General features: G+C 36.3%; 1 protein-coding gene across 8 annotated transcripts in view; it reads right to left on the bottom strand.

Annotated features, from left to right (window-relative positions):
* The window catches only part of Luzp2 (leucine zipper protein 2), a 400,419-nt gene that overhangs the window by 187,390 nt on the left and 190,451 nt on the right, over positions 1-22,578 (bottom strand). For 5 of the 8 annotated variants that reach the window (XM_087659561.1, NM_001432775.1, NM_001432773.1 and 2 more), the window contains 3 exon segments: positions 21,536-21,653; positions 16,261-16,331; positions 11,132-11,213 (listed from right to left, as the gene is read on the bottom strand). In XM_087659561.1, coding sequence (XP_087515687.1) covers positions 11,132-11,213; positions 16,261-16,331; positions 21,536-21,653 — 271 coding nt within the window. 8 annotated transcript variants of the gene reach the window in all.

Here is a 22,578-nt window from a genome sequence, read left to right as displayed (position 1 = left end):
GTCAGCATATAGAGATACCTGATAGATAAGAGTGGTCATATAGATAGGAGGTATAAGAATGATTCCATATTGAGTCTCTGATAACTTCAAGAGCTGAAACAGCTATACTACATTCTAGAAACCTTATAGCACCTGAATCCTGATCTTTGCTTTCCATAAAGGAATGCTGAAGCCTTACATTACTCATAATTGTCCTGTCCTTAAGAAAATCCACAAATATAGCTTCATTTGCTACTGAAAACTCAAGTCAAGCTATTTGGTAGTTATGACATATATAAAGCAGGCCATGCTTAAAAACTACCATGTCTATTATTTAGGTCATCAGTTCTCAAGATAAATCTGAACTAAAGGGATGTAAAGAAAATACCATTAATCATGGGCACTGTCCCATTAGGTGGAGAATACAAGGTTATTTGTAAAACAAAAGAATTAATGGGAAGGTCATGATGCTATATAAAATTCTGTATATGTGTAGAACCTGAATCTGCCTACTGATGGACAGATTTATAACTAGTTCTACATAAGTATTTCTTTGGCAACAAAAACTTTAAATCATGAAATAGCAATCCTAGTTCCATATATAGTCTTTATCACTGATGCCAAACCCTCATATATTGATATTCAGTATGTTTGTGATAGCTAAAATTCATACTGATTAGAAATATACTGAAATAGACTCCAGTACCAAGTCTATAATTCTTTAAATACTCCACACAGACATAAAGTCTTGAGAATATAAAACTCAAATATATTCAGAATATTTAAAAATATTAGCATTTTGAGATCACTGGTTTAGAATCCCAGAAGGACTTAACTACCCTGCAGAAATAAGCATTCCTAGTATTTCCTTCAGTAATGGCTTTCAGAGAAAAAATACCAAGCCTGTGCAAGAACAGTGCTTCTTTATGCTTGCTGAGAGTAAGAGCTTTGAGGCAAGTCTTGCTTTAGAATTATGTCTCATCCAGGACAAGTTAAGCCATAAAAGTTAACAGGAGTCATGAAATGCAACCAAACACCATTAATATATTTAATTATTATGGTCATACCTGCTAGTTTGTCATGTCTGTTGTCGGCCAGGATTCGACCGGGCAAACCCAGAACTGAATGATTTCCAACTGAAACATGCATGCTGAGATAAAAACAAATCCTTTTGTCTTCAAGAAAAGTGTGTTGGAAGATGATTGTATCAAGGTAAATATACTGATCAAATAACATGAATTTTCAGAAATATATTTTTCTTGCACATTTTATTATTGAATAAACAAATTTGTTATTGTTTGGACCAGGAAAAAAGCCTAACACTTTTTGGGAGCAGGCAGGGAGATAAATGTACAAGTTTTCATTTGAATAAATGGGTATAATTTAAAATTCAATCAAGGTCACCATGAAAATGCATCATTCCCTTAAATCTCAAGTAGAAAACCCAGGGGAATCACCTATAAGCTCATCTGGGAGGGAGTGTCTAGAGGAGGTTTTATGGAAAGGAAGACCCAATCTGAATGTGGGTTGTACCACCCTATTTGTTGAATAAAGAAGAAACAAAACACAGATGGCTGAAAAGAACTTAAGAAATGTTCAGCTCCTTAGTCATCAGGGAAATGCAAATCAATGTTACTTTTAGATCTTATCTTGTATTAGTCAGGATGGCCAAGATCAATAAAACAAATGATAGCTTATTCTGGTAAGGATGTGGGGGACGGGATACACATTGCTGGTGGGAGTGCAAACTTATAAAGCCATTATGAAAATCAATGTGAAGGTTCCTCAGAAAGATGATAATTAACCTTACCTCAAGGTCAAGCTACAACACTCTTGGAACTATGCCCAACAGACTCTACATCCTACTGTAGAGACACTTGTTCAACTGTGTTCATTGCTGCTGTATTCATAATAGTCAGAAATCAGAAACAGCCTATATATCTGTATTAGTTTGGGTTTTACTGTTGTGAAGAGATACTATGACCAAGGCAACTCTTATAAAGGTACACATTTAATTGGTGCTGGCTTACAGTTTTAAAGGTTTAATCGATTATTTTCATGGTGAGAGCATGGCATTGTGCAAGCAGACCTACTGGCTGGAGGAGCCAAGATTCCTACATATTGATGCAAAGGCACAAGGAGGAAACTATCTTCCCCAGGAAGCAAAAAAAGAGTTTATATTCTACAATGGATGGAACCTGAGTGTAGGAGATCTCAAAGCCCAACTCCATAGTGACAAACTTCCTCCAACAAGGACACACTTCCTCCAGTAAAGCTACACCTCCTAATGGTGCTGCTTCCAGGTCAAAGCATTCAAACACATGAATCTGTGGGGGCCAACCCTATTCAAACCTCTATAATGTCCTTCAATGGAAGAATGAAGAAAATGTAGTACATTAATATAATAGAATATTACTTGACTGTTAAAAAGTGAAATCATAAAATTCTCAGATAAATGGATGCAATTGGAAAAAAGAAAGCCAGAATCTGGAAAAAAACCAAATGTCCTTCAACAGAGGAATGGATACAGAAAAAGTGGTACATTTACACAATGGAGTACTACTCAGCTATTAAAAACAATGGCTACATGAAATTTTTAGGCAAATGGATGGAACTAGAAAATATCATCCTGAGAGAGGTAACCCAGTCACAAAAAACACACATGGTATGCACTCGCTGATAAGTGGATATTAGCTCCAAACTCAGAATACCGAAGAAACAATTCACAGAGCATATGAAGCTCAAGAAGGGAGACCAAAATGTGGATGCTTCAGTTCTTAGAAGGGAGAACAAAATACTCACGGGAGAAAATATAGGGGTAAAGAGTGGAGCAGGGACTGAAGAAAAAGTCACCAGAGACTGCCCAACCTGGGGATACATCCTGTATGCAGCCATCAAACCCAGTTACTATTGCTGATGCCAAGAAGTGTTTGTTGACAGGAACTTGATACGGATGTTGAGAGGTTTTGCCAGAGCCTTACTGATAGAGGTATAGATGCTCTCAAGCCAACCATCAGACTGAACACAGGGACCCCAATGCAGGAGTTAGAGAAAGGACTGAAGGAGCTGAAGGGGTTTGCAACCCCATAGGAAGTACAACAATATCAACTAACCCAAAGCCCCAGAACTCCCAGGGACTAAACCACCAACCAATAGTACACATGGAGGGACCCATGACTCCGGCCACAAATGTAGCAGAGGATGGCATTGTCCAGCATCAGTAGTTGGAGATCCCCTTGGTCTTGTGAATGCTCATTTCCCCAGTATAGGGGAATGCCAGGGCTGTGAGGTGGGTGTGTGGGAGTGGGAGACTTCACAGAAGCAGGGCAAGGGGAGATGGGAGAGGAGAAAAAGGGATAACATTTGAAATATAAATATATACAATATCCTATAAAAAGGAAAAAGAAAAAAATCATCCTGAGTGAGGCAATCCAGATAGATCCTAGGGGCAGGCCCCTCAAATGGGAGAACAAAACAGGGAGGAAGAAGAGGGAGATGAATGATGTAGAGAATATGAGACAGCTAAAACTAAGCCATTTGAGGTCATCTGGAGACCTAATAGAGCAGAAGCATCCTAAAACATAAGTGAAGGCAATCTGAATGGAATCACCAAATAATGTGGGAGGTGGCCTCCAAACTGAACATCTCATTCACTAAATGAAGCCTCCAGTTCCCGGGAATGGGCTACATCTAATCAAGTTCTTAGTGAGGGGGGTTTCGTAGGAAATCCCAAACAACCCATGCTATTGCCAAGACTACTGTTTGCTCTCCACAAACTGCTTTGGGTTAGGCCTATTGCTGAAAACACCTACACAAAACTTTAAACATGGAGAAGTTGAACTGGTACCTACATAGAGCCTTTGTCCTTACTGACTAGTGGTACTGGAAGGCAGTCTGCATGTTACCAAAGGAGAAAGGTAAACGCTAATACAGTTACAAAACCTTAGATCTACAATGATGACTTCCCTGCAAGATGGGCTAGTGTGACAGTGGCACAAAGTCTTTGGGTCTAACCTGTTGCGGTAAAATTAAAAAAAGAAAAAAAGGCTTCCTTCTATCCTGCACTAGGTGCCATCACTGTAGTACCACATGCATTTATGGGATATTTTCATCTCAGGCAACAAGCGTCTCACCCGCTAAGGTCCATTCCATATCACACTGCCAATGGCTACTCTCTGAGCCTGGCAACAATCTCTCTACCTATATAGTTCCCAAGGCAGGTTGCCACCATGCTAGACTCACACATCCCAATTCTCGGGCGGGCCCATTGTGTCTAGCCACCACACACTCTCTTGAACTCAATTAAATCGCCACATGAAAGAACACAGAACACAATAACCTCTGATCCAATTGATAAGATATACGTTTCTCATCAAGATATATAAAGCCCTATATCAGAATATATTGCATTAAATATCAATTTTCATTCTTGCGCCTTGCTCTTGCTCTTGTCCTCTTGCCTTCTTGTCCTCTTCCCCTTTGTCCCTTCTCTCCCCATCCCCCTTCCCTCTATGTGTTCATGGCTAACCTTTACACCTCTTCTCTTCTACTCTTCTTCTTTCATTAAACCTTTCCACGTGGAAAAAAAATCGATTTTCAATGAAAATAAAAGGAAGCCAAGGTGAAGAGCTGAGAACCAACAATAAATCTCTCTGTGGTTCCTGAGTGTGGTGGATACAATGTGATCAGGTTCATCATGATCCTGTTACCACATCTCAACTTTCTCTTACCTCCAAGTGAGACAATAGACTTATTCCATCAATGCTAATAAATTGAAGTGCTTCTATCAGAAATTCTGAAATATCAGTAAGAAAAGTAACTAATATATATGCCCAGGATCAGGATTGCTGTGTGTTTATACTGATTGTTTATATAAGGAACGTCCACAAGCTTACCATGTATATGACTGACTTATATTCTCAGCAAAGCACACAAGTACCTTTGTAAAATAAACAAGTGGGCACTTGTCTCTATTCTACTCCATAGGTCCGTGCATCGAGATTCATATCAATATCATATTGTTTAACATAAGATAATTGAAGAATAGTCTATACTAGCATATGGTAATGCCTCCACTTTGGTATTTATTTTTTAATTGTTGCTTTTCTCTTTTATTGAAAATAATTTTATTTTCCATACATTATACTCTGATTACGTTTTACCTTTCAGTAGTATTCCTTAAAGGATATAAGGCAGGACCATCATGAGTTGTTTAGTTGGGTTTCTTTTCTGTTTTTTAATCTAGAAAAGTTTGGGTCAAGGAATTTTTATGTCTATATCAGTTTTAAGATATTTTTGAAAGATCTTTGAAGATTATCATATGCATTTTCATAATAGGCATTTTGATAGACATCTCATTGAATCCACAGTTCTCACTGGTCAGTGTAAAAGTTTTACAATGTGCAGTCTTTCGTCCATGAATATAGGAAGCATTTCTGTGTATTTCTTTAACTTATCTAACTTTTTAAAATAATATTTGATAGGCATTTTCCTTTCTTTTGTTAAATGTATTTCTTTATATCCAAAGCTATTGTAAAGCATTGCTGACTCATCCATATTTTCTAGTTCACTATTAGGATGTAAGAATAGGGTTCACATTTGCTTGTGAGTTTTGTATCTACAAATATGACTTAAAAGTCTTTCTGGTAAAGATGTTTTTGATTTTGATATATTTGGTCATGACATCTGCAAAAGTTACCTTTTGAATTTTACTTCTCCCATTGGGATGTTTTTCTTTTTCTTGTCTGATTACATTTATGAGCACCCCCCTATACCATGTTGAGTAAAAATCATGAAAATGAACATCCTTGTCTTGATCCAAGGGTCAGAAAGCTTTTGACCTTTCCATATAACATATAGAATTAGGTTTTAGATTCTGTAAGCAATCTATATGTTAACAAATAGTCCTCTTTTTCTTAATTGGTTCATCTTTTCTCATGAAATGACTGCATTGTATAAAGTGCCTTTTGTTCATCTCTTGGTCATGTGGCCTTTATCCTTCATTATGTTTTTATTTATGCTTCCATTACTAATGTGAATATTTGAATCATCCTTAAATTCTGGTTTGTAAAAATACTTTTTTTTAATCATGACTACACTCTTTTAAATTTGCTGATCTGATAAGTTTAATATCATTTTGTTTAGTATAACTGTAACACTGTTCATAAGACAATTTCTTCTCATCCTCTCCCAATACACACTCCATGTCCTTATTTGGTTTGTACAATACAAATACAATACAAATAAAATTCTGTTGTCCATTATTACTTACCATTTAGAATAATCAATGAATTGGTATCAATCCTTTTTTATTGACAAACGTATTTAAAGAAATCTCTTCACTAAGTATTTCTTTGGAAACTATTACTTTTATTTGAATTCCTCATTAATATAAATGATAATGAAAAATTTGGTCTATATTTTTAAATTAAGAAATTATTTATACATTATAATTATTGAGATTATAATAATTTAGAATAACTTCCTATGTAGTACTAGTATTCTTGGATATATAATTACTTATGTCTTAACATGTCTTATTTATGTAATGCATAACATTTTTATCTGTTCAGAAAATTTAGATTTCTTACATATTTCTAATAATTTACACTATCGATTATATTTTAAATTATTTTCTCATTTCCTCCGCATTACTATTGCTTATATACTGTTGGTTTTTGAAGCTGGATGTGTAAAGTTGTTTTTACTGTCTATTCAGAGTAGTATATGATGATTTCATTTATGCTTGCCATATCTTTGTTCTGTATTTTTATTTAGAAAACATTAGTATTGTGCCAATTACTTTCCTTAAAAGTTATTTTGTATGTATTTTTTCTAATTTGCTCACTATAAATAGTAATACTTTCAATTTTAAATTTAACATCTTATATACATTTTCCCATTCTTTTAATTTTATTTTGTCCTATGTAAGATTCCTTGTTAATGTAGTTAAGCTGTCATAATTCGCTGTGGTTTCTAATACGTTAGAATTTTCATTAGTTTGGAACCTTGCTTTCCTCCTTGCATTTCGTAGTCCTTTACTAGTTCTGTCGTTATGTGTGAATAGCACATACATTCTTACCACACCTGATGTAGAGCTTTGATAACTCCCCTGTCCCAGAATGGCCCAAGTTGTCATTTCTCATGAAAAATCAGTTGCATAAAGAGTTCCAGCTCAGGTTTTGGGGCCTCAAGACCTGACACCATTACTGAAGCTATGGGGCATTCACAAAACATGACCTATCATGACTGTCCTCTAAAAGACCCAACAAGCAACTGAAAGACCCAGAATCAGATATGTGCACCCAACTAATGAACAGAGGCTGTGGACTCCTCTGCTTGAATTAGGGAAAAGCTGGAGGAAGATGAGGAGGAGGGTAACCCTGTAGGAGGACCAGCAGTCTCAATTAACCTGAAACCCTGAGATCTCTCAGACACTGGATCACCAATTAGGCAGTGTACACCAGCTGAGATGAGGCCTCCAACACATACAGCAGAGAACTGCAGGTCTGGGTTCAGTCAGAGAAGATGCACCTAACCCTCGAGTGACTGGAGGCCCCCAGGAAGTTTAGAGGTCTCATGGGGTGGGTGGGGTGAGGACATCCTCATGGAGATGGGATGGCAGGGGAGGGGGGAGGAGGATGTATAGGCTCTGGAACAATCAGAGGATGGACCAAGAGGGGAATAAAATCTGGAGTGTAAAAATTGATTAATTAATTAATTAATTAATTAAAAGAAAATTCTTGCTCCAGGAATCTGATGTTTGAATGGAAAGCTACTACCCTATATGTGCTGTTATCCTGTTATCACCATGGCTTTCCTTTCATCTCCTTATCACTTTGCAGGGAAGATCAAAGAAATCCAAAGAAGTCCTTTCATTTTTGCACTTAGAGACATCTCAGGAAAAGCTTTCTTTGAAGTTGGTCACCTAGAATCGTTGCTTTATTCTCTGAGCTGCTCTTTTAGTAATGCAAATATTTCATGATTTTGCTATCACATTGGGGAATGAATGTGCACATTTTTTTAAACTTCAATACAGGAATTAAGCAAATTGTATGGTCTTCACATCATCCCACTACCCGAAAACTAGCAATTTAAATTGAATTATTTCCCAGCTTATGTTGAAAATGTTATTTTACTTTATAATATTCCAACAAATATAATGCATAAAGGATATGTATTTTTTGCTATAATACAATCATTTGCTTCCCAACACAGGATCATTCCTAAATGTGTTCACATTCACTTTCTATATGCCTAAATAAATATAAATATAGGGAGGTGTATGACTTTTAAAGTATTTAACACAGTTATCGTAAACAACAGAAAGAACCTGACTTAATGTAAGAAAATACAAGGCATTACCAAAATTGAATTGTCTTGTAATTATTAATGAGGATAAAGTTTGAAATGGTTAATTAGTGATCACTGTTAGATGGGTGATCCAGCTCACTGCTGCAAGAGGACCTTTTGTAACTCAGAATCTGAGATCAACTTCATACAGCTAATTGTTAGCCTGTAAGAGCAGCTTATAGAAATCCATGTATAGTATCTGGATAGTGTAGTTAAATGATTTTGATTAGCATTGAGTTAGAGCTGAAACATTAAAACATCCTAAATGATTAAGAATAGACCACTTTACTTGAATCTTTCCTTGTCAGATATAAATCCTATGTCATCCTTGATAATGCTTAAGGTGAAATTAGGAGCCAGTATTGGTGATGATAGCCTACAATTTTGATGTTAGGTACAATTCATTATCCTCCCTGCTTAGAACCGTGTGTGCACAGAATCATAATTACCCAATGAATAGCTTTATAAGAATCTCAAGTAGTCAATAAGAGAGCCTGAGAAAAATTAAATAACGATATATGAATATGGAGTTAAAATAGTGAGCAGAGAGGGAAGGATAGAGCAGCATTTTCATGTCTACTATAGACTGTATGCCAGATATAATTATACTTTTAATATAATCCTTATTATTTTAAAGTTATACATTGTTTTAATTGGATAAATGAGCAAACTGGCAGAGTTTGATCAAGCCCTCAAAATACATGGCGCAACAGGAATTATCCTTAGAATAGCAAGCTCATACAGTTCTTACAGACAGTTTCAGGCTTAGTAAAAATGTTAGGAGGATAGAGATAAGGATGCTAAGGCTTTAAGGAAAATCTATGAGAGAGGTACTGAGAGCATGTTGGCTGGATCACAGGGAGCATACTCTGCATCCATGACATTTCTACAATTGGTTATTCTGTCTTTGTCCTGTCTCTTTCAAGAGTAACAGTGGTCTCAAAATTCTGTCTGCATAAAGTGTGGGAATCGCTGTGGTTTGTGTGTTAGTTGCTCTGCCCACTAGCAAGAGAGGTATTTACCTCCTGTGAGTCATAACTCTTAAGGAAAGAATCAATAAAGCAATATGGCTTTATTACAAGGGTCTGAGAAAATAGTGAATAGAGTATGTCTGTTCTCAAGGCCATTGCTTTCTATCAGATTAAATTTCCCAAGATAAAGTCAAATAAAGTCTGTGGTCAAAGCAGAAATGGGATTGCAGACAGAACCATCCAACAGTCTAATCAGGTATAAGAAAGGAATGACTAGGCAAGTACTAAAAATTGTCCATTCTTTTATAAGGCATTTGGTGTTCAGATTAGCCAAGCATTAGGACATCCAACATAAAATCACTGAGTGTTTTCATGCCATCCAAGTATGTGTTATCTTGACAGATGGAAGAGATAATGAGAAATCCTTAACAGGAAACAATCCGGCACACAGCAGAGCAGACCGTCATTGTGAGAAAGGCTGCCCTTAGGAATCAGCTTGTCTTGGGTGACAAACTGAACTGAGTTTCAGAAGCAAAGCTCTACACTCGTCTAAATTGTTAGAAGTTTTGCAAATAAAAAGTTCACGACAGTGTTTGGAGTGCCTGTGATTCCAGTAATTGGCCAAGATGGATACCTGAATAAATCTTGTTTCTAGTTTCTAATTCTGAGGCTTTATTTTATTGGTACTGCAGAGTCTGTTCAAAGAACTATGTGCCAACCAAGGACCAGTCTCATTCTGTCTAGCCCGATAATGCACTTGAAATGCACTTCTCTAGTTTCTTGCCAACCTCACTGTATCCACAATGGATTTTATACTTTCAGGACCGTGCTTTCAAATAACAACAAACCAGCTCAGGAATAATGACCTCTAGCCTCTCTCCAAACCACTCCAGACCTGCCCTCATGACCATAGGGGTAGATACCCATAGCGTGGGTTAGCTCTTATGTCTTATGGCTACTGCAGTTGTTCACCCAGCCCACCTTAACCCTCTTTATCTGTCTCAATATTGCATTGCCTCTGAAATCACAGTGGGGTCGCCTGTCCTATTCTGCTTGGTGGCCAGCTCTAGCCTTCCCTATGTGGGCCCTGGGCATGACATACCCAGTTATGGTAATCCCTCTCCTCAGTAATGTATTCAAATCTGTTGACCTCTTAACACATTCTTATACTATATGTTATATTTTAAAAAGCAGATTCAGGCAATAGGTACGAGATAAAAATCTTATCCGTTTAGTGGTACAAAAGTGAGCGTGGGAAATGAAGTTGAGATCTCTATCCCAGCATTGCTTCGGGACCCTATTTTCCTGTTGCTGGTGAATATCAGTGGTAAGAGTCAAAGTGCGAGGGTCAAAAGGACATCTTCTTGAAAAGATGTGGTGATCAGTTGGCCCATTAATCTGTGTCTTACCTTATGAATAGTTTGTAGGACTGCTGACTAAGCACGTGGTATGGGCTTGCCCCTGAATGATTCCAAGCCATGGCTGTCAGAGACAGCCTAAAGACTTGCATAGACTAACTAGCTTACACTGAAGCTTCCATCCTATCCACTAAGCATTAACGTGAACCTGAGCCAGTTCCCTCCCTCATCTGCCTCTCGGTTCATCCCTTACAGAGAATAGTAGGAGCTAGAAGACCCTCCAATTAAAATTCATCTTTTCTTATATTAAATTGTGGCAAAGTATTATTCTGATCACAATGATTTAAGCTTCTTTAATGGTGACTTTATTTTTATTTTTAAAGGTGTATCTTTATAGTAATGTGAGAAAAGGAAGAAATGAGTTCTCAAACCCAAAGCTAATAGGCAAAGAAGAAATATAAACACACTCACTGTGGCCTGGTGTTTCTCGGCTTTCTCAGATGTCTCTTTAAGCTGATTCTGCAGGGCTTCCTGGAGAGACTTCATTTCTTCCCTACGTTAGTAGAAAAACGAGGAAAGGGATGATACCACATGTTTCCACTATTTTCCATGAACTTTACAAAAAGAAGTTTGTATATCTATCTAAATTTAAGGAGCAGTTAATTATAATTATGAAAGGCTACACAGATACAAAATATGCATCTAAATACTCCAATAACAAGGGACTGTCTTTCATGAAAATCCTAAAAGCTGGTTATACTTAAGGGAAATTGTCTTGTTATTGTCTTCTTTAGGAATCCCACAGTGTGAGTCACTGTGAACAATGAAATATGTTTAATCAACCAAATGTACTAATTTGAATTGGAAAGCTAATTTCACTAACAGCATGTAGGGCAGGAACATGCTGGGTCAAAAGTCATTATAGACTTCTGAAAGAAATTATTGTAACATTCCAATCATCATAATTGATTAATTCTATAGCATTCTGGTTTAGATATACTTTATATTCCTGAGAATTATTTCATGGAATCATAAGGCAAAGAGATTTAGTTCTAACTATGGATTTATAAGCACAGAAAAGAAAATATATGACTATATATGCATAAACCCAAGATCATTAGTATGCACAGAATATATCTTTTTAAAATAACAGGGGTTGGTGGAGAAAAACAAATATCAAATTGTCTCTCATATCGTTAATGGAAGTCAGGAAAGGTTTTCAGTGGAAGAGTTGAGGCTCTGAACAGATGATAGTAATGCAGTGAATATGAATGAAAATTGATGTGTGTGTGTGTGTGTGTATGTGTGTTTGAATGTTATGATAGAAGTCATTATCTTATGTGCTAACTTAAAATGATTATTTTCTGTATTCCTCTTAGGAACTTAGAATGCAAGCATATTGAATTAATAATATTTACTTGCCTTGACTTGATTTTATCATCCAAAATTTCATCTCAAAATATTATATTATAGTATGTGTGTGTGCATGTGTGTACCATAGAGTGCACATATATGTTTATGACCATGCCTAGAGAAGCTGTCCAAAATCAACAAAGCAGAGCACTGTTCTATTCCATGAGAACCAAAACTAGTTTAAATTCTGCAGTCAATTGCAAGGAGGCTAGCTTTGTTAATTTGTATAAGTGATAAAGTTCCCTCCTTGTAAATTTCTTTATTTAAAACTAGGCACAATAATATAGCCATTTTGTAGATTTGTGGCAAAGTTTAAATGACCTAATAAACCAAATGTTTAGCACAAAGTCTGGAAATGCAAATTACTTATTTTACACCCATTAAACAAACACCCCACCATATAAAGACCTCATGCATACACATATTTAGCAGGATGCCCCACAAGATGGGGTGTTACCCTTTCCACTAGTGGGCACATTCTCCATATTCTAGATTTCTGCTCTAGGTACTGTGATTATGCAAATTTGAGAGAGAACAGTCAGGGGACAGAGACAGAGAGACTGAGAGACAGAGAAAGAGACACACAGAGAGAATACATTATTTTGGAATCATTCATTCCTGTCCTGTGCAAATTCTTAATTCATAGTCTAAAGTTAAATTCTAGCTTTCTTGGGGAGAGTTACATATATGAACACTTAAGTGTGGAATAGCAAATTTTAAAAAGATATTTTGTGACATAATAATTATATATTATGATAATATATAAATATTAAATACAAAATAACATAAAATAAAATATCATTTGTAATAGATATAAATATATTATCTAGCAAGTCAAAGTATGATACCAAATCAAAGTATGATATCTGGGTCTTATAGAAAACTGGTGTGCTAAGGGGTGGTGGCATCGTGTCCATCGCATATGCACTCTCACCTCTAGGAAAGCATTATACCACTTCTACTGAGAGGGAAAACAGAAGGAAGGAAGAACAATAGGAAGGATGGACAGAAATGATCTTCCAGTGCAGGTTGAAATATGAATTATACATTCAATGAAATAACTTACTTTTCATTCTAAATTTTATATTCAAACTGTCCATTGCTAGTCTTAAACTATGAATAATATATTTAATAGTTAATAAATTATTTTATAGAAGGTGAAGGAATAAAAGTATCTTGTATTCTGGTATCTAAAGGTGAAGAGGGAACAAGACAAAACATCATCGAAACTTGTCACCACATTTTCTTCTGTCTTCTATAACCAACCCAGTGTTCTCCAGCTTTAGGTGCCTGCCTCACAGATTACAGATCCTAGGCTATGAGGGAGATGATCCCAGGCTTGCTGGCTTCAGGAGGATTTAACCATATAATTAGGCCTGGCTGCTTCACAGCCCCCTTGGTGCAGAACTGAATCCCTAGTTCTAAGAATGGTGGGTTCCTGTGACACGGTGAGATTGTTCACATGCTTGGTTATATTAGTCTAGGTCTCCATATTATGCACGTATTGGGAGGCTTCTTTGTGTAATGTTCACTTATATTTTTCTCACAGCACAACATGAATGTCAGGTGGTAATGAACTGGTACACCCATCAGTAACTTATAGGGAAAAAGTTTGCCACTCCCCAGTCTCCCTTCTGGTTTTGAGAGAACATGCCAGTGGTCAATACTCTTATAGGGCTTTGAGTCCTTGTTGCCTCTAATAACCCTTCCCTCTACCCAGCAGAGAGAACAAAGTATGTTTTCCCATTTATTCTTTACACATTATAAGACACCCCCAGGGTCATTTCTCTGCTTCCATCATTTTAATAATGATATAATGTTGATTAATATCTCTCTGTCAACCCAAGGGTCTTCTGGGAATATTCTCCAGTCTGTTATATATATTTTAAAAGGTACTATTCAATAGTTAATATAGGTTCACCTATCATCTATATATTAATGTCATTATCAGGTACTTATCAGCTATTTATAATCTATTATTTTCCTCCCTGTCTTTCACATACACATACATACACATTTTTCTTGGTCTCTATTGTTAGAAATAACCCCCTCACACACACACACACACACACACACACACACACACACACACACACCTTTTTGTATGGCTATATATGAATACATCATATACTCTAGATTAATGTAAAATTTGTCCCAGATACATAGAAATAGTCTATTAACTTGTTATTTGTTCATGAAGGGAATTCCAGGTCATTCAATTTGGTTTTGGAGAAATTATCTACTGTTATGGACAAAATTTACTGAGATTCCTATGCTGATTTTAATGGTAGACACAAAGTCAGTTATTTATTTTCAACAAGTTTTGTAATTTTGTATAAAATTCTGAAATTTCAATACGGCACATCTGCTTTATTTCATCTTTTTATTGGAACAGATGTTCAGTCATCTGAGAACTTGTGGGTAATACAGAAGTGTAGGTGATTACTTAAATATATTGTATAGACTTAACGCCATTCTCCCAGTTGGACTAAGGGTTTTGTATATTATTATAAACAGACCTAAAAACCTAAGAAAATAGAGTCAAGTACTACACTTTTACTCAGGCACCTTACCTGTGCCTTCCTATGATAAAGGCTAAATTTTCTGAAACAATATGATTCTAACAAAAGAAAGTCTTCATTTCCTAGTCTTTTCTGTCCCCTTGGAACCGTAGCTTCCCTACTGTTGATATCTCCTTTTCATCCTAAATGGAGTTAGCATAACCATTCTCCTGAAATTAAATGTTCCCCTCCCTGCGAGCTACTTACTTTGAGGTCTCAATGTTGGACACTGAGATCTACTCTGGGCCATCCCCTAAAATATTTGACTTCAGACCCAGTTCTCTCCAGTTTTGTTAATCACTGACACCTGATTTGAGTTATTCAGATATTATTTTTGTAGGCTTTTTTCAATCTTTTATTCATTTGCTTTTATTGAGATGAAGTCATTTGTTAACATAATAATTTCCACAATTCTTAGTTTATTTTAAGCAACAATTACTCCCTTTGTTGACACATTTTTCAATACAATGTTGGATTGTTGCTATGTTGTTCAATAGATACCACATACTTTTCCTTTTTTTTTTAACTGAAATCTTATAATTTTGACCAAATTCTACCAACTCTGAACACTTCAAACACCCCAGTAGAACAGGAAGACTATTAAACTCCCCAGTTCTAAGAGGTCAGTGTGTTTTATATTCATTCAAACTCCCTTTTAAAATAAAACAGATATTAAGATAATGAGCTGTGTTTTGCAGACAAGAAACCCAAAATACACCATTAAAAAACAGTCTATCACCCAGACAGTAGATGACTGAGGTGATAAACTACCAAGCCTGTGGCTTATTGTTTTTGTTAAAAGAAATTGTGAAAAAGATAATATAGGATATAAAACTATTTTAATATTAGTATCTAATAATGTAGAGCCAAAACTCACCATTGTACATAATAAAGAGTAATGTATGACACTGATATCTTAACTACATTCTTTTAAAGATTTATTTATTTATTATATATAAGTACACTGCAGCTGTCTTCAGGCACACCAGAAGAGGGCATCAGATCTCATTACAGATGGTTGTGAGCCACCATGTGGTTGCTGGGATTTGGACTCAGGACCTCAGGAAGAACAGTCAATGCTCTTAACCACTGAGCCATCTCTCCAGCCCTCTTAACTACATTTTTGACCTAATCTGAAAGCATGTCAATGTCAAAGACAGGTTTCAGAGTCAATATATAAGATCATCAGTGGAGACCCAGGTTGATGACTGGACTTAAAATCAGGGACCTGTTCTGTTACTTGGTATGTGTAGTTGCCTGTTGATCAGAAAGCCAGCTTGGAATTATGTGGACACTGAATTTGATGAATTTTTATAGTTCAGACCCCAAGAATATAGGTCTCAGCAGTTTATGTAACTGCTTCTAGCTTAATTAATTTGCTCAGTTGCTGTCTAAAATGTAGATGTATGGTACGAGATAACTATTTACACAAAGTCCGGTATAAATCTCATATGCACCCAAGTGTACACAGAAGATAAGTTTATACATAGTAATCTGTTTTGGTAAACTCCCTGGCTGTATTTTAATAGTGTTGTAAAATAGAGGGGGTAGGTGTAGGGGTAGGGAGGAAATATTAAATTAAAGGAAAATAAAATAATAGAAACTAATATAGAACTCCCATCTTACCTTTGTTTCTGGCCTAACTCTAGAAGCTTCTGAACATCAGTTTTGGAGGATTGCTCATCATTTTTCAAAGACTGGAAGAGAAATGAAGAAAAGGCACCTTATTAAGATAAAACACTGTCATTTACTTGTATTAATATTGTCAATATTTAGTATCAGTTTTGAAGGCAGTTGGTTTATTAAATGAAGCTATGAAAATGAGTTCCCTCAAGTATTGATGGTGCCAAGGATGTACACAGGGGTTCCTGGTACAGAGTAAGACATGTTCACCTCTTAGTACACGAATGGGTTTGGACTGATATTGGAGAAAAGAGCAATATCCTGCAAATGCCTCATTTTTCTTTTTTAAGAGAATCTTGAAAGTTTTTATTTTAGGTGCGTGTCTGTCTGCATGCTCATGTGATATGTGTGTTGTGAAACCTGTCACGGTGCAGATCTGCAGGTCAGAGAACAGTTATGAAGTTACTACTATTCTAGATTTACCTGAGTTCCAAACATGAAACTCTGGTCACCAGGCTTGACTGGCAAGCACCTTAACTCACTGAGCTATCTCATGTGGTCCTCTTTATAAATGAAATTAAAAAATACCTTCTCTAGTTCCTTTAATGTTTGTCCTCTAATTTGAATTAGTTCTTGTGTCATTACAACAGATGGAAGACCGCGTAAAATCTTTCCCGTGTAGGTGAGGGAGGAACGTGATTGAAGTTGAAAGCAGTCAAAGGCACATACATGCTCGTTCATTCATGTCTATGTCTTATTTCTAAGTAACGTGTTAGGATACATAATGACAGAAGACCACATAATTTTATGACTTGTCATTATACATAGGTGTTAAGAGAATAACATATGACGCTTCAGTCATTATCACTTAGATACTTGTAAATTAAAGATTCAAAGGCCATAAATTAGATCAGAAATGTTCCCCCAGTGCTTCTTATACCAGGATCTTTCGTATTAAACCTTTCCTAATAACTTTCTTATTTATACTCAGAAAACTGTTTAATAAAGTAACCTGTCATGTTTGATATTAAAAGTTTAAATAAAGAGGCAATAACAGTTTCTACAGAGTAGCTGTGAATGTTGGAAAATGACAACAGTGTAGCAGTGAGTCTATTGTTCCTAGATGTTTAACAGACACCTACCCTGAATTATGGAAAGACTTATAAAGCATGCTGCTGCCTGAAGAGTGTTTCAGCCTGGTGTTCAACAGAGAAATTTAAAACAGTGTTAGCTTTACCAGAGATACCTAGGGGCTGAGCTGACAAGGACTAACTGACAGTATCTCTAGGAAGTGTCCAGTGGGCAGCACTCCATGTACTTACAGAAAACAGTTTCTCCCACCAGACCAAGAGGGCAGTATAAGGAAATAAAGTGGGAAATCTCGGCAATCAGAAGACTGACTGATCAATGTCTGTCATGGATCATCTACCTGGATAGATAAAAAAGTCAACCCTATGATTGCTTAATTTAATAAAATAGTTATAAAATGCATAAGGGGGCATTTTCATTTATGAGTTAACTCAGATGAGAGGAGGTAGAAAGAGATTTAAAATGTGTTATGTATTACTGACTATTGCCTACATTTGGGGTGTTTTGAAGAAAATGCAGATTGAAAAGTCGGAGGATTCTACTAAAATTTGTTTTTTTTAAACCCTAGCCATGGAGGTAGGGATATAAGTAAGTACAGTGCATAATTAAAACTATGATTCATTAACTGGCTGTACACACAGTTCAGCAATAGGAAAGCAATGGATCAGATGACATCAGTGATGGATAAGCTGTTTCATGTACTTACTTTGTCTTCAGCAATATCCAGTGAAGAGTATACCATTATTTCACGATGATTTTGACTTGTTTTTTTAGTGATAAGAAGGTAGATTTACCAACTTATTAAATAACATACTTATCGATCATCTTATTGATCATACATATTGATTCTCCTTCTACACAGGATAAAGTTATGAAGAGGGACAGCCTGGAAATCCATTTTCAAAAGTTAGATTTCCTGCTTTAAACTAAAAAGCAATTAAAAAGCAAATGAATATGCAGAACAAACAAAAAGTCTAAGAGGAATCTGGAGAGAGTAGTTGAGAGCACTCTCTCCTCTAGCAGAGGACCAGAGTTTGGTTCCAAGCACCCACAAGGAGGCTAACAACTATCTGTAACTCCAGTTCCAAGAAATCCAACACCTTCTTCTGGCCTCCACATGTGTTGCATGCAAATAGTGTCCAAATATGTGCAGGCGAAACATTCATTCATATAAAATTAAACAGAGAAACAAATGCTTTTAAGAAATAAGAAAACTCTAAAAAAAGTTAGTAAAATACTGAAATAAATATATAAGAATACATGTTTGATGTATTAAGGAACTCTGTCACCTGGATAGGATGTGCCTGTTATCTTGAATTCAAAGTGACTGTGATTATTTCCAACATCTTTTCCCAAAATTGGGCCTAATTTCATCTTATTGAAGACAGGGTATGTTTTTAATTCAGCTGAGCAGCTGGTAGAGTGCCTGCCCAGCTTGTAGAAATCTCCAGATTCCAGGTCCAGTGTGATTTGAACAAATGCACGTAGTAGGAAGCACATGTGATCCCAAAACTGAGGACCTGGAGGCATGAGGATCAGAAGTACATATTCATCACTGACTCCTTAGCAAGCTCAAGGCCTGCATGAAAGCTAGAGCCCATCTTAAAAGCAAACAAGCAAAACAATAAAATTTCCCTAAGGTTGATGAGAAAGGATAGATGTTTGTAGCCCATGCCTTGGCTGATCTCCACACTCTTGTAATTAACTCCAATTTAACTCAACAGTTCACCAAGAAAAATTACAGGAGCACCATTGCCTATATTTATATAAAAGAATTATACTATGCAATGCCATTGAAGATTTAGTATATGGTAGGTGAATGCAAGGTGCAAAGTCAGACATCAAAGTACTATTCTTTGTCTTATATTATGTGGGACAGTTTCTGCGGGATGTTGCTGGTTCTCTCTTTGGGATGTAAAGACATTTTGTTCACATTTTGTCAGGAAATTGTCATTTTGTCAGGAAATATATAACATGTAGTTATATATTTATTTACTTTATGTTTGAAATCCAATGTCACCCTTTGCTTATGAGAATGAACTTACCCACATCCTGAGATACACTTAAGCATTCTGCTCTTCATTTTATAATGCAAACAATAGCATGCTGCTTTTGTGGAGAGTTTGCTAAAAGGATTTGTTAAGATAAACAATGGAAGGCATCATGTGTGAAACGTACCACAAAACAACAAACAAAAGAACCATTTTCAAAGTTTTAACAACATTTCAGTGAAGACTTTTATGCTTTCACAAAACAGAGCTCCATAAAAACTTTTCTTAAGCAACATTCTAGTTTATAAGGAGACACGTTGATTTAGGAAACAGTCCTGGGAAAACTAATCACTGACCACTCCAGGGCATTTCACCATATGCTGCTGATACGATATGCTTCTGTGCCAGGTGTTCTTTCCCCTGGAGAACAGACAGGTGTCTTGATTATTCCTCCCAGGCTTGTTTACCTGCTAATTTTCTTTTCAGTAATCTGTGTCTTTGGCTTTGCCAAATAAAACAAAATCGATCCGTTGCCTCTTGAATCCTTCTATTTAGTTTGCAGAAATTTGATGCTTGGATTCCTAGCACTATTTTTCATGAACGCCTAATCCTTTTACCTGTCAGCATGTTCTACAGCAGCGTGACTAGTTTTACTCTTTCAACATTTAGCACAACTTCTGCAACATGAGGTTAAATGATAAGTTCAAATGCAGGCACTGCTCATTCCTTACCTGTGTGATCATTCTAAACATTATAAAAATATTAGTTTTCATGTGTACATTAAATATAAGCTATGGAAAGATAAGTCAATATATGAGCTGGACCAAAGTCAATGAACTAGTGGCTGACTGCACCATCACCATTTCTTCTCTACCAAACATCATGGCATCAGCGTATCATAAAGACTTTGAGGATCAAGATAATATACAGCCTCATTTCTGTGGTATGTGGAAAGGCTCTGAAGCAAAATAGTTTACATTTAATCTCTAGAGTCCTTACCGATTTCCAAAGAACAAGGAACTTTCTGTAGACAATATTGCTTATGCAAGAAAAGTCACATCAAGAGTACCATCTCCTACATTTATTGAAAGAATTGCATCATGGAATGTCACTAAAGAATTTAGTATATGGTCGGTACTCAGTGAATCCAATGTGAAAAGTCAGACATCAAAGTACTGTTCTTAATTGCAGAATGTTGTGTCTCATAATATTTTTTTCCTTTAGGAATAAATTCTGCCTTCTGGTTTTGTGTTTTTATTGGATTCCTGTGGGTTCGGACATGTATGTATCTGTGTCCATAAGTGTTTCTTGTGCTTTTTCCTTGGCCCCTTTCCTTCTCTTTTAGTCCTATTCTGATTACCTTGCTTTTATCTTATTATATTTTGCTTTATTATTATTATCTCTTAGATTCTGTTTGTTTTCTCCAAGAGACAGAAAGGGGTAGATCTTGATGGAAGGAGAGATTGTCAAGAACCTGGAGGGGCTTGGGGAGGAAAAACCATAATTAGACTATATTGTATGAAAAAACCCCTATTTTCAATATAATAAAAATGTATGTTCACAGGAGAAACAAAGCACTATCAAGTGTTTGGAAAAGATTTTTAACTGTGATGTAGGTGCACATGCCTTTAATCCTATCACTTGAGAGACTGAGGCAGGCAGATCTGGTCTACAGAGTGAGTTCCAGGACAGCTAAGGTTACACAGAGAATCCTGGTCTTGAAAAACCAAAAATGAACTCTCCCCAAAAGATTTTTATCTGAAATAGACATTTCTTTTGTTCTGTCTTATTTTAAACATGGTAGTCTCCTTTAACATTTATCCATTTCTATAGAGAAGTTGTTCAAGGGATATTTAGAGCTGTCCTAGGGAAAATCTGAAATTCTCTTCCAAATATTTCATTCCCATAATACCTTTCCATCATTTTATAATAAGAAGAACACAGGGGTCAAATTGATCTTGGAAGCTGGTAGGAACTGATGGCTTTTGCCAAACACACAGTTTTCTCCTTTTGATGTTTGGAAACTGCAGGTCTCTGAACCATTTCAAAGCCTATTTCATTTCAAAGCTCAAATAATAATAAATAATAACTGGAGTGGTCAAGCCCAGAGATGTAGAGAAAATTGTTTAAAAATGCATATCCGTCCCATGGGGGTGAATGGACTCCTCTGCTGCTGAAAACATTAGTGTCCAACTCACCTGAAGGTTGACTTTGATCCCGTCCAGTTCCCTGGATGTCTTTGTCAGCTGCCGCAGGACCGTGCTACGTTCCTTAAAGACTTCCTTCAGCTGCTTCTCTAGCTCTTCATAGTCCTGTCTAACACAGAGAAAAGGGTGTGAGAGCCCTCTATACATTTCCATCTGACCTCAGGCATAACCAGAAAGCCTGAGAGATTCAGGAAACTAGACTAAAACTTTAATGGGCATTTCTATATTAAAGACTTCACGTTCAGAGAGAACTATTCAGACTGAGGGTTTCACTGCATGCAAATTTAGTTTACCGGCTTTAGTTTAGACAGGACACAGTTTCCACATTACCATTTTTTCTAGGAATTTAATATTTGTTGCAAGAGAAGGGGTGTGGGGAAAGATCCCAGAATCTTAGGTAGGTTTTCGTACTGAGAAATACACTTGAAGGTAGAGTTAGAAAGAAAGCAGGGTCTCTGGATTTCATCCTTAGTCGACAGAGACGAAAACCCAAGGGAAATGAACCCTCTTTCAAATATGTTCAAGAACTGCTATTGCATTTTAAAGGCATGACAGGGAAAGGAAAAACATTATGGAAGTCAGTAGATGAATACAGAAATTCCAGTGAACCAAAAAGATAAAATTTATATAAAAGGCAAAGCTCATCATGAAGTATATATGATTTGTTTGTGTGTACTTGTGACCTTATAGGGCAAGGAAAAAGGATTTTCTAGTTGAAAACCAACAAAAACCACCCCACCCTCATCTTATGCCTAATAGAGTGATTAACTGGAAGATGTAAGAGAACGACAACAAAATCCAAAGAGGACTTCCCAAGAAAATACAAAAGATACATTTATTATGGTAGTAAATATGAATTAGGGAAAAAATGGAGAAAGTGCTTGTAAATTATTAGTGGCAATAAAGTTATTTTAAATAAACAGGTGTCAGCTGTGAAACCCTGATGAAAGAGTGAGAGATCTGGTTGCTGGTCAGAAAATATGGGAGAAGGGGGAAAGACACGCCAGCCTTTGGAGTGATGTTAAGACTTGGGT

The sequence above is a fragment of the Rattus norvegicus genome, chromosome 1 (assembly GCF_021556685.1).
Source record: "Rattus norvegicus strain SHRSP/BbbUtx chromosome 1, alternate assembly SHRSP_T2T, whole genome shotgun sequence".
Lineage (NCBI taxonomy): Eukaryota > Metazoa > Chordata > Mammalia > Rodentia > Muridae > Rattus > Rattus norvegicus.
This window is presented reverse-complemented; position numbering and strand designations above follow the sequence as displayed.